Source organism: Mustelus asterias, chromosome 17 (assembly GCF_964213995.1).
Source record: "Mustelus asterias chromosome 17, sMusAst1.hap1.1, whole genome shotgun sequence".
Classification (NCBI taxonomy): Eukaryota; Metazoa; Chordata; class Chondrichthyes; order Carcharhiniformes; family Triakidae; genus Mustelus; species Mustelus asterias.
Genome location: NC_135817.1, coordinates 38,277,716 through 38,290,022, shown reverse-complemented (window position 1 = coordinate 38,290,022; position 12,307 = coordinate 38,277,716). Strand labels below are relative to the sequence as shown.

The 12,307-nt window shown below is 43.5% G+C and overlaps 1 protein-coding gene across 1 annotated transcript in view; it reads left to right on the top strand.

The window, feature by feature from the left end:
• Positions 1 to 12,307, top strand: part of pola1 (polymerase (DNA directed), alpha 1) — a 293,912-nt gene that overhangs the window by 38,226 nt on the left and 243,379 nt on the right. The window contains exons 15-17 of the mRNA XM_078232528.1: positions 2,147 to 2,301; positions 4,230 to 4,314; positions 5,677 to 5,738. Coding sequence (XP_078088654.1) covers positions 2,147 to 2,301; positions 4,230 to 4,314; positions 5,677 to 5,738 — 302 coding nt within the window. The remainder of the gene's footprint in view (positions 1 to 2,146; positions 2,302 to 4,229; positions 4,315 to 5,676; positions 5,739 to 12,307) is intronic.

Below are 12,307 nucleotides of genomic sequence, written 5' to 3'. Positions count from 1 at the left end.
GCACAAGCTGATCGTCAGAAGGTCAAGAGGGCCTGGTCAGTTTGAGCTGGCTGTATTTATTGTCCATCTCTTGTTGGCCTGAGAAAATTGTGGGCTCTCTTGAATCAATGCAGTCCTGGTGGCCGTGGAAGCCAGCCTATTTCCGAGAATGTTAAGGCTCAGCCATAAAGAGTGAACTCGAGTCGTGTGTGGAGGCCAAGGGATGCCATTACGTTTGCGAAAAACAGAAAATGTTGGGAACACTCAGTAGGTCAGGCAGCATCAGTGGTTAACATTTCAGATTGATGATCCTTCATTAGAACAGATGAGCTGGGGTGGAAGTAGGTGGTAGGGGGTCCATATGTTGGTTTCACAGCAGCATGAATTTACAGCAGGATCTTCTGCTGGTGCCTGCCACGATGTTTTGGAAACCCCACTGGAAGCTGAATGAAAGTAATTTGCATCCCGTTAATGGGATGCAGATGAAGCCTGACCCACCACGCCAGATTCTCTGCAATGCTGGTGGGAAAACATGTCCAGAACAAAGTGGTGTGCAGATGTCGGGACACTCCACGCACGCGCGCGCACACACTCCCTAAACTCTACCTCCCTCTACCTCCCTCTTTCTTTTGAATTCTTCTTTAAACTCCATCACCTTCACCAAACTTGTATTCACCCGACCAAATACCATCTCCTTTAGCTGAGTCGCCATTTTTTGATTACAGTGGAGTACCCTGTATGTTTTTCCTTGTAACCGGTGCTATATGAATGGTTGCATTTACTTGTTTTTTTTTGTCATATGCTAATGTTCGCCACTTTAACGCAAAGTGGTGATGGCAGTTTTGTAGATTTATAGTCACCACATTAATGACGTATGGTTATGTCTCTGGACTAGTAACCTAGAGACTGAGCTAACAATTCAGGGATTGCAAGTTCCCAAGAGAGCAATGGAAGGTTCATCGAATATGACCCAGAATTCAGGGGTTTTTTTGGACAGATTTTTGATCTAAAAGGGAGTTGAGGGTTATAGGGAGCAGTTAGGAAAGTGGAGTTAAGGCCATACGCCTGATCAGCCATGATTTTCCAGCAGAGAAGGCTCAAAAGGGCCAAATAGCCTATTCCTCTTTCTCATCTTATGACTTTGTGATGATATATTCTACATTTAGGGGAATGTCTTAAAATTCAGCTTTTTTCTACAGGAGGCCGGTATGTTTAGCAAGAATGCAGCTCAGATGGTGAATAATTATTCATTTTAGCCATGTAGTGTTTACTTAGGAGAGAGCTAATGGATTTTTACTTATGGGTGAAGATTTCCCCTGGGGCTTTTGAATAAGTTCATTTGCAGGGTCATGTGATAATGTGGTTAATGGGAGGGGCTAGGTATGTAGTAGAGAAAAAAGCTTTTAGTTCTGGCTGAGGTTTGTTTAAAGACCGAGGTCTGCAAGCTACTCTGAAAATCAAAACCTCTCTGAAAGCTCCTTTATATACACTCCTTTATAGCAAGTATATTTATGGTTGCTAACTGTATTTAAAGTGAAATTTTAAGAGACTGTTGCTTATTTGGAACTGAAATAGTGATAAGTTAGAAATTGACGTTTCCTTAAATATTGTTCAATGGTTAAGCTGTTTCCTTTGTTAGAGTTATAGTTAAACTGTTTTATGAATAAAGCTTATTTTGATAAAAGATCCTTAATTTCTCAGTGGAGTTACTCCTGGAGCGAAGCATCCTACCTCACACTTATGCCAAAATAGAAAAGTTGTTGGGGTCTAACCTGGCTTCATAATATACCTTGAGGTTTGTGTCCAGAACCCTAACAATTAGCAGTTTGAAATTTCAGACTTTGTTTTCAAATCTAGAAGTAAAAAGTTGGTATTTGTATAAATTACCATGAAGTGATTGGATTGTCATTGTAGGGAAGAAGGCTTTTTGTCTTTACCCTGTCTCCAGCCCACATTAACATGGTTGACTCTTCATCATTCTCTGAAGTGGACAAGCAAGCTACTGAATTGTAATGAATCGCTACAACAGTAGCTCACAAAAAATTCCCGCCCCCCCCCACCTGCCACCTTCATTAGGTAACTAAGGATAGGCAATAAATGCTATCCTTGCCAATGATATTCTTTTGGCGTGACGTAAATGTAACTGGCTGTGTGTTTCTCTGTTTAGAGCTTCCCAGCAAACCCATGAGTTGGTGCAAAGTGGAGGCTGTGGCACTAAAACTCGACCATGTGACTGTGGTCAAAGATATTCCTCCTCCTCCTCTTGTTGTCATGTCAGTCAGCATGAAGACTGTGCAGAGCTCGAAGACTCATCAGAATGAGGTATGACTTTAAAAAAAATCTCATTTACAATCTGTTATTAATTCATTAACACCTGCTTCTGCCACCACCCCGATATTGACTTCTAATAACCTTTGGTTTTTTTTAGCATTGGCAAGGCTAATCAACAAGATTTATATTTTGAGATCTGTTCATCAAGTGCTGCCCCATGCCAAGACAGTTTTATGAAGGGCCTACATTTTAGACAGGTTTTGGATTGTGCCAAGTGTATTTAAAATCTGGCTAGAATGGTTTCAGTAAGGAGTCTAACAGCACCAGGTCACCTGACGAAGGAGCAGCGCTCCAAAAGCTGGTGGTGTTTGCTACCAAATAAACCTGTTGGACTTTAACCTGGTGTTGTTAGACTCCTTACTGTGTTTACCCCAGTCCAACGCCGGCATTTCCCCATCACGACAGAATGATTTCCATCAGAAAATATTGGAGTTTAGTACCTCAAATGTTACTATTGATATCTGCAGGGAAGATAACTTTATAATGCTACACATGGGAAAATAGATACCCAAGAAAAAGCTCTTTCAATTGTGACCATTCTGCAAGCCGTCACCTCATTTTGTAAATGATTGTTTGTATTGGAGTGTATGGTGGCAAGTGGGACTAATGTCTCTTCGCCAGAAGCTTTTTGCTTGGATTGTTTGTTTGTTTGGATCCTAACTGAAATGAATTTTTGGTAATCTCAACCCTTTATCCTCATTTAATGTTTGTTTCTGTTTAAACAGCAAGTGCTAATGATTTCACCGTGTTTACTTGTTGAATGGAGTATGCTGAACACAACAGTGTGCACCAATTGATTTGACAAACATCCGATGTTGAATCATTTCGGCATTGGCGATGCAAAGTGTGGGTTTGGGCAGAGGGCAAATGTTATAAATCTGACACCAGGTCCCACACCGCCTCCAACCTGTCCATTTTGATTTGATTTATTATTGTCACATGTATTAGTATGCAGCGAAAAGTATTGTTTCTTGCGCGCTATACAGACAAAGCATACTGTACAGAGGGAAGGAAAGGAGAGGGTACAGAATGTAGTGTTACAGTCAGAGCTTGGGTGTAGAGAAAAATCAGCTTAAGAGTTAGAATAGGGTTTTAAACACGTAGAAGTAGAGTAAAAGATAGAATTAGGGGGAATGCTGGGTACAGCTTGCAAGTAGTTGCCACGCTCTGGCGCCATCTTGGATCGAAAATTTTACAAAATTGGGCCAGGGTTCATTCCGTAAAAAAAGTATTTTCCTTCAAACTGTTATTGTGTAGTTCACCCTCAGAAATACACAAAAACATTGATAACTCCGGTTTCAATAAAGATTGTTCAAAGATTATGGGAGAGAATAACAAACCCACTCAGAATGCAGACTGCTCAATAAATATTAGACTAAGGCCGCAATCCTCCCAATCAATCAGCATTTTAACTTTGGCCCTGGCTGACCAGGTTTCCTGGATCTTGTGGAAACTTGGCAGTTCGAGGAGGCGATAACTGCCAGATCCACTAAGTACTTAGTGTGTTGCTCTTCCCCTGTGCGGTAACTATTCTATGATTCTAAACTTTGCCGGCTGCGGCAGGGAAATGGAAGCAAGGAATGTTAACTGGGTTCGGCGATGAAATCTGACAGGACCGAAGGAAAACCCGTTCTTCCGAGTTTGCCCACCTCAAACTGACCCCGGCTCCCTCTGCTCCCATCCTGCTTCAGAGCTCGTATCTAGTCCTCACTTTAGTGAACCCGGTTAACATTCCTTGCTTCTATTCTTTCGGTCGAATTCTGCTTCAAACCCTGGCTTCACCTTGAGCACACCTTAAGAAAAAATTCAAATGTGGAGGATATTTGCGGCGATTGATATTGTAACTGCGCATATTTCAAAATGACCCTGTGACGGTGAAAATCCCATTGAAAGTATTTACCTGTTTCCTTTTGTTCCAGATTGTGGCCTTGGCAGCTTTAGTTCATCACAAGTTCCCTCTGGACAGAGCTGCTCCCCAGCCTCCATTTCAGGCCCATTTCTGTGGTAAGAATTTCCTCTACTCTTCAGAAAGTGGAAGTGTGTAGTAAGCAAGAACAATGTGCCACTGGAAACACCGATGGTATTAATAGTTGATATCTTTGGGTTGGTGAACTATATTGACCATAAGAAAGAAATAGAAACAGGAGTAGGATTGAGTGCTTCATCACACTTGAATTCAGACCTTGAGCAATGTTGTTGAGTTTAATTTGAGCCCGGGCTGATGAGACGAAGACTGCTTTGTGTTCTTGTGCTAACTTCCTAAGCAGAGTGAGTTTTGTTTCTCTCGATCCACTTCCAAGTGGCTGATGCTCATCAACATAACATTACCTGCCATTCAACACTAATTGCAGGCTGTTCAGAGAGGCCTCAGTGAGGCTGGCGTAGAATGTGTGAAATGCCATTGGTGTTTAACGAGAATGGTTTTTCTAATGTAGAAGCAGTGTTGGGATGGTTTTCTGCATGCAATCTGTGCCTGGTGTTCATGCAAGATGTAAAAGTCAACGTTTTTTTGTTCCCTGTTCTAACATCCTTATCATGATCACACAATTCAGTCTGTACGAGTTCTTTTCTTCTGCCCTCTTTTCTCCCTGTTTTTGAAGATGATGACTCTCACTGGGCGACAATTCCTTCAGAACTAGCCACCAATGGCTCAAGTAAGCCTGCTGAATACTTGCATGGTATTTAGCTGTGTAGAACCTCACTGAGCCCAATGCTGCCCTCTTCTAACGCCCCTGTGCATTCCTGCTCAGCAGCAGTCACTGGTTGTTGATTGGGATGGGGAAATCCGTTCACATGAAGCCCCCAAGCATTCAGAATGTGACCTCGGGTCACAGGATTGCCTGGTCCTCTGAGGCAAATATTATAAAAGTTCTGTGGTATGTGAGTGAAAAGGCCACAGCTTCTCTGGGAATCGAAAAGATTTCATGCGCGCTTCTTGATTAATCTTGATTAATGCGTCTGGTACTTTTCTAAATTTACCTCTCGTTGAACGGAGAGTAATAACAAAACCTTTGATATTTGTAGGACAAAGCATTTAGCAATTATATCACTTGTAAGTCCTGTCACCTTTCCTGAGGTGAGCATAGTAATAGATCCCCCAGTATGGTACATTGTATTCCACACAAGCACGCATTATTCAATTATTTTGGATACTCTTTGATGAACCCAACACCAGGAACTGATCTTTGACGCTTCAAAAATCATGGCACTGGTAGGACAGTATCTTTGGGAGTGGTGAGTTTGGATGTGTGTCTGTGGGAGAGAATCAGGTTCCTTGATTTTCCTATTCATCTGTTAATCATGTCCTCCAGAAAGAAATCTGTGTTGAGAACATTGTTAAAATACTAATGCTGTCTCCTTTCCCAGTCATCAGCAAGCCCAGTGACTGTATCTTTCCTTACGATTTCCGGGAGGCACTGACAAGAAAAGTAAGTCATCTCTCTGTCTGTTTGCCAGTACATGTGTCTAGATTTCTTTTGAATAAAATTATTAATGTGGAGATGAAGAAAGGAATGTGTTTACTCGTACAGAAATTATGCTTTTTCATTTCTTGTTATTTCCATTTTGAATACATTAATGGGAGGTTTAAGCTGCTCCAGATAGGTTCTGTTTAATAAATGGATGGGCCCACATGAAAAGACAGTTTATTCATCAATTTTACACTAATTGCTGCTGAATGCTTTCTGCAGAATGTAAATATTTTATTTAGCTTCCCTGAAATAGAATCCTTACAGGCCTCCTTCTGCACTGTAGGGATTGTGTGAAACTATCCTGAGCAGTATATGCTGGGGCCCGTAAACAATCAATGGTGAATGAGCTGAACAGACAATGGTCCTAAATCACCTGGCTTAGGGACCTGCCTACTTCCATTCATTATCCAGTGATCCCTGGGAATGTGTGTGAAGCAAGGGAGCACTGAGCCTGGACGTGCTGCTCCTTTGGTTCAGTAACTGGCTGACACTTGGTGACCCTGATCACGACTTTGGTGCTAGAGAACAGACAACAGAATACGTCAGCATGAGTCAGTGCTTTCAGGAGAGGAAACAAACCTGGCAGAGGGAGGGATGTTTTTCATGACCGAATTTAACTTCTGTCATTGGTCTTCAGTGGATGGTGGTCAGTTAATCAAATATATTAATAAAGTACTTGGTGAATGAAGGAATGACTACTTTCACTTGTGTGAATGTGGTGGTATTTTTATGAGTGAATTGCCAAGATATTGAAACAATCATTTCTCATTTAATGTAATTCTGTGTGAATTTATTATTTTAAGCGAATTAACCCTTTTGGAGGTAAATATTTTAGACGGGGATTGCCATTTGTATACAATGTCTGCCACATCTCTTAAATGATGAAGCTGATTGGAAATGTTGAACACTGACTCTCTGATGAACACTATCCGGCAATATAATTTGGCCAGGGTATTATACTCCCTGTAGCCAATCTCAATTCTGGTCATTTAAAGAAGTAAGCACGGGAAGAGTGTAACGGCTGTGATTGTCTGAATTACAGAGGAACTCCTACCACAATGGAGTAAAATCGAACAGCACATTTTACATTATGATTGGTGTCGGGGGGCCAGCCTGCAAGTGGGATAAAGTGGTGTGAGTCTCCCGAGAGGAGGTGGGAGGTCTCACTTTATTTCACCTTGGGAATCTGATCAGGCCTCTGTGCCTGATTTACATTCCAAGTTTAGCATTGCTGCAAAGTGACTTTGCACTGATGTTTAATTTGTAGTGTGTGACTGCACTGTGCAATAACTCACAAAAGGTAGACATAAATGTGATTTTTTTTTCATTTAATGAACTGCGACGTGTTTGGGCATTGATTTGAAATGCACTTTTCCACGGCATTTTGTTCTCCGTTCATGTTGGGGGGAAGAAATGTTTTTCAAAAATGCAGAACAAATTTGAGAACATTGGCAGGGACAGAGTTTTGTTTTCACAATTTGTGGTCCTGGGTCAAAGTGGCGTGGAGACATTATTGGACATTTTTGTGCTAAGTTGACAACTAATAAAGATATGGTTAATAAATTTACAAAACACATTTTACAGAAAGTAAGCATATATATTTGCAGTGCATTATAATATCCAGTTCTGCTCTCAGCCGATCCCTCTTTCCCCTCACGGGCCTCCCTCTCCTCTGGTCTACCACACCCACCACCTTCTCCTCTGGTCCCTCCTCCTCTCCTTTGCCCCCTCCCCCATCCCCGCCCCCCCTTCTCCTCTGGTCCTTCCTCCTCTCCTTTGCCCCCACACACCCCCCCCCCCCCCCCCCCCCCCCTGCTCCTCTTGGCCCTCACTCCCCTTCTCTCCCATACAAGCAATCTAGATGCTTTAAATCTGGAACAGAAAATACTTTGAACGCTCTGCAGGTCAGGCTACATCCGTGGACAGCACAGTCTGATGTTTCTCATGTGATGGACTCTTTGCCAGATGATGAGTACATGTCAGAAACATTAACTTTCCTGTTCCCTCTGCAGTTGCTGACTGGTCTGCAGAACGTTTTCCGTCTTTGATATACATCACTTCAGGGTTCCCTGTTTTTTTTTAAAAGGATAATGCAGCTTCCACAATGCTGACCTACCTATTTTAGATCTAGTTTTAGACCATATGGCGTAGGAGTAGAAGTAGGCCATTCAGCCCATCGAGTCTGCTCCACCAGTCAATGGTAAGATACTTGGTAGTGTGGATGAGCAGAGAGATCTCGGTGTCCATGTGCATAGATCTCTGAAAGTTGGCACCCAGGTTGATAGGGTTGTTAAGATGGCGTACGGTGTGTTGGCTTTTATTGGTAGAGGGATTGAGTTTCGGAGCCATGAGGTCATGTTGCAGCTGTACAAAACTCTGGTGTGGCCACACTTGGAGTATTGCGTACAGTTCTGGTCGCCGCATTATAGGAAGGATGTGGAAGCATTGGAAAGGGTGCAGAGGAGATTTACCAGGATGTTGCCTGGTATGGTGGGAAGGTCTTACGAGGAAAGGCTGAGGGACTTGAGGCTGTTTTCGTTAGAGAGAAGAAGGTTAAGAGGTGACTTAATAGAGGCATACAAGATGATCAGAAGATTAGATAGGGTGGATAGTGAGAGCCTTTTTCCTCGGATGGTGATGGCTAGCATGAGGGGACATAGCTTTAAATTGAGGGGTGATAGATATAGGACAGATGTCAGAGGTAGGTTCTTTACTCGGAGAGTAGTAAGGACGTGGAATGCCCTGCCTGCAGCAGTAGTGGACTCGCCAACATTAAGGGCATTTAGATGTTCATTGGATAAACATATGGATGATATTGGAATAGTGTAGATTAGATGGGCTTTAGATTGGTTTCACAGGTCGGCGCAACATCGAGGGCCGAAGGGCCTGTACTGTGCTGTAATGTTCTATGAGAATATGACTGATCTGATGTGATAATCCTCAACTCCAATTTCCCACCTTATCCCCATAATCCTTGATTATCTTACTGATTAAAAATCTGTCTGTCTCAGCCTTGAACGTACTTAACGACTCAGTCTCTGCAGCCCTCTGTGATAAAGAATTCCACAGATTCACTACCCTCGGAGAGAAAAGAATTCCTCCTCAGCTCTGTATTAATTGGGCAATCCCTTACTCTAAGATTATTTCCTGTGGTCTTAGACTCTCCTACAGGGGGAAACAACCTCTATCCTGTCAAGCCCCCTGAGAATCCTATATATCTCAATAGGGGTGCCTTGCATTCTTCTAAACTCCAACGAGTACAGGCCCAATCTACTCAATCTCTCCTCATTTAAAAAAAAATCTCTCTACACCTGGGATCAACCTAATGAACCTTCTCTGGACTGCCTCCAATGCCAGTATATCTTTGCTTGGATAAGGGACTAAAACTGTTCACAATATTCCAGATGTGGTCTAACTAAACTAGTACCTTGTATACTTTGAGCAAGACTTACCCTATTTTTATACTCCACTCGCTTTGGAATAAAGGCCAATATTCTATTTGCCATCCCTATTACCTGCTGAACTGGCATGCTAGCTTTTTGTGATTTATGCACGAGGACCCCCCCAAAACCCTCTGTCTGCAGCTTTCTGCAGTCTTTGTCAGTGCGGGCTTGAAGGGCCTGTTCCTGTGCTGTAATTTTCTTTGTTTTTTGTTCTCAAATTTTTCCTACCAAAGTGCATAACTTCACATTTTCTGACATATTCTATTTGGCAAGTTTTTGCCCACTCATTAACCTGTCTTATATCATTCAGTAGACTCTTTGGGCCCGATTTTACCAAAACGGGTGCGGAATCGCGGTAAAGTTGGGCGTCGGGCCTATACCGCGATCTGCACCCGATTCCGAGCAGATCACGGCTTTACTGACACCCGATTCGGGTGCGGGTCTGGCCTGTGCCCGAATCGGGCAGCCCGACGATTTAAATGCATTAGCATGCATTTAACTCGACTTAACGAACCGCGCGCCCAACCCTAGCGCCAAATCCCACTTTACCATCTTCTGGCCCGTACCGGATCCGCGCTTTTAGCGACCTGCAGAATAAAAGTCCTAAGCGGATTTCTATTCTGCAGGGGAACCTCCGAAGCCCTCTCTGCCCTTGTGAAGTCACCATCCTCCTCGACGCTCCACCATCCTTCCGTTAGCAAGATAAGCTGCATGTTCCTCAGCTAGATCCACTTTGGTCAACACAAAGATGGTCCTTCTGCCTTGTGGGTCCATCTGACTCACCAAGTCAGTTACAATACTGCGTTCAGCATCTACTGAACCATCTTGAATACAAAGGATAATGAATGGTACTGGTCGATCTTCCTGGTGCCATCAGTACTGTAACACCAGGAATGGCTGCCGACACCAAGGATATAATTTTTAGCATAAGCAAGGCTTACATGCAGAACCCTAATGCCATTATCCTTTGTATCCAAGATGGTTCAGTAGGTGCTGAACGCAGTATTGTAACTGACTTGGTGAGCCAAATGGACCCGTCACACCCCCTCTCCTCCTCCCAAACCCCCCACCCATCCTCCTCCCAAACCCCCCCCCCCCCCGCCCCAAGAGGGTGATCTGGGTCAGAGAGCCGCTCTCTCTGCTTTTTTCTCCCCGCCCGGGTGCGCTGCTTTGGATTTTTTTTGAACTGCGCATGCGCAGTTCAGAGCTCCGATTAGTCCAGCAGTGCTAAGCCCCGCCCACAGCGCAAGTCTGACTGGAGCCGGCAAAAAGCGTATGGGCGCGCTGCAACGAGGATTCCAGGCTCTGATCTATTTGACGCCCAGATTCGGCACTTAGACTCAAAATGGTAAAATCAGGCCCTTTGTGTCATCCTCACCACTTGCTTTCCCACCTATTTTTGCGTCATCTACAAACTTAGCAATAGTCCATTCACTTCCCTTGTCCAAGTCATTAATATATATTGTAAATAATTGTGGCACCCAACACTGATCCCAATGGCACTCCACTAGTTACAGGTTGCCAACTTGAAAATGCCCCTCTTATCCTAACCACAGTGAGAGGAATCCTCGGTTGAGGAAGAAGGCAGATATGTCTGAGTGTTGTTTTGGGAGATGGCATCATTGGAACAGATGCGATGGAGGGGGAGGAACTTGGAGAATGGGATGTTGTCCTTACAGGGAGTGGGATATGAGGAGATGTGATCGAAGTAGCTGTGGGAGCCGGTGGGTTTGTAATATCTATTGATGGTCAGTCTATCATCAGAAATGAGGTTGAGGAAGGGGAGTGTTGGAGTGGACCATGGGAAGGTGAGAGAGGGGTGCCTTTTTCCTCAACTATGGATTCTCCCCACCTGTGGTTGACAGGGCACTCAATTGTGTCCGACCCATCACCTGCACCTCTGCCCTTGCCCCTTCCCCTTCCTGAACCGTGACAGGGTCCTCCTTTTCACACTACCAGCCTTTGCATTCAAAGAGTCATCCTCTGCTGTTTCTGCCAACTCCAGCCTGATTCCACCTGCTTCAGTTGCTCCAGGGGTGCCCAACGCAAGCCAAAAGAACAACTCTTTGTCTTCCGATTAGACACATTACAGCCTCCTGAACTCCACATTGAGTTCAACAATTTTAGACAGTAAATTTCCCCTTCCGTCTTAACTCCCTCCCCCCACTACCTTTTGTAGTCTGTTGGTCTTTTTTTAGCTCCCTGTTTTGCCCCAACACAACCCACCCCTCCTCCACAGGGCCACCTATCTCTTGCTGTTCAGTTGCTCCCATTAACACCTTCTGCTATCTCTACCTTTATGCCACTATTAGCACTCTTCATCCCTTCATGGCACCATTAACACTCCCCTTTGTTTTATGTCCATGACAAATTTATCAATCTCTCCTTTGCCCTGACCTATCCCTACTTGTCTATTCTTCCCCACTTGCTTTGACCCTTTCCAACTATATAATTCCTTATGTTTCTAGCTTTCTTCATTCTGTAGATTTATGCTCGAAACATTAACTCTGTTTCTCTCCGCAGATTCTAGCAGACCTGCTGAGTTTATCCAGCATTTTCTGTTATTACATCTACTGATTCCCCTTTATCTATCCTGCTCATTACCACTTCAAAGAATTCTAATGCATTTGTCAGGCATGATTTCCCATTCATGAAGCCATGCTGGCTGTGCTTGATTATATTATGTATTTCTAAATACTCTGCTATTACATTCTTTATAATAGATTCTAACATTTTCCCAATAACAGATGTTAAGCTAACTGGCCTATGATTACTTGTTTTTTTTGTCTCCGTCCCTTATTGAATAAGGGTGTTGGCAGTTTTCCAATCCTCTGGGACTTTCCAGAATTTAAGAATTCTTGGAAGATAACTACTAGTGCGTCCACTATCTCTTTGGCGACTTCCTTTAATATCCTCGGATGTAATCCATCAGGTCCAGGGCATGTATTGGCCTTTAGCTCCATTAGTTTCCCTAATACCTTTCCTCTAATGATAGATATTGTATCTATTTCTTTCCCTGCCCCCCACACAACTTGCCCTGGATTATTTAGTATTTTTGTAAGTTCTTAGTGTCTTCCACCATGA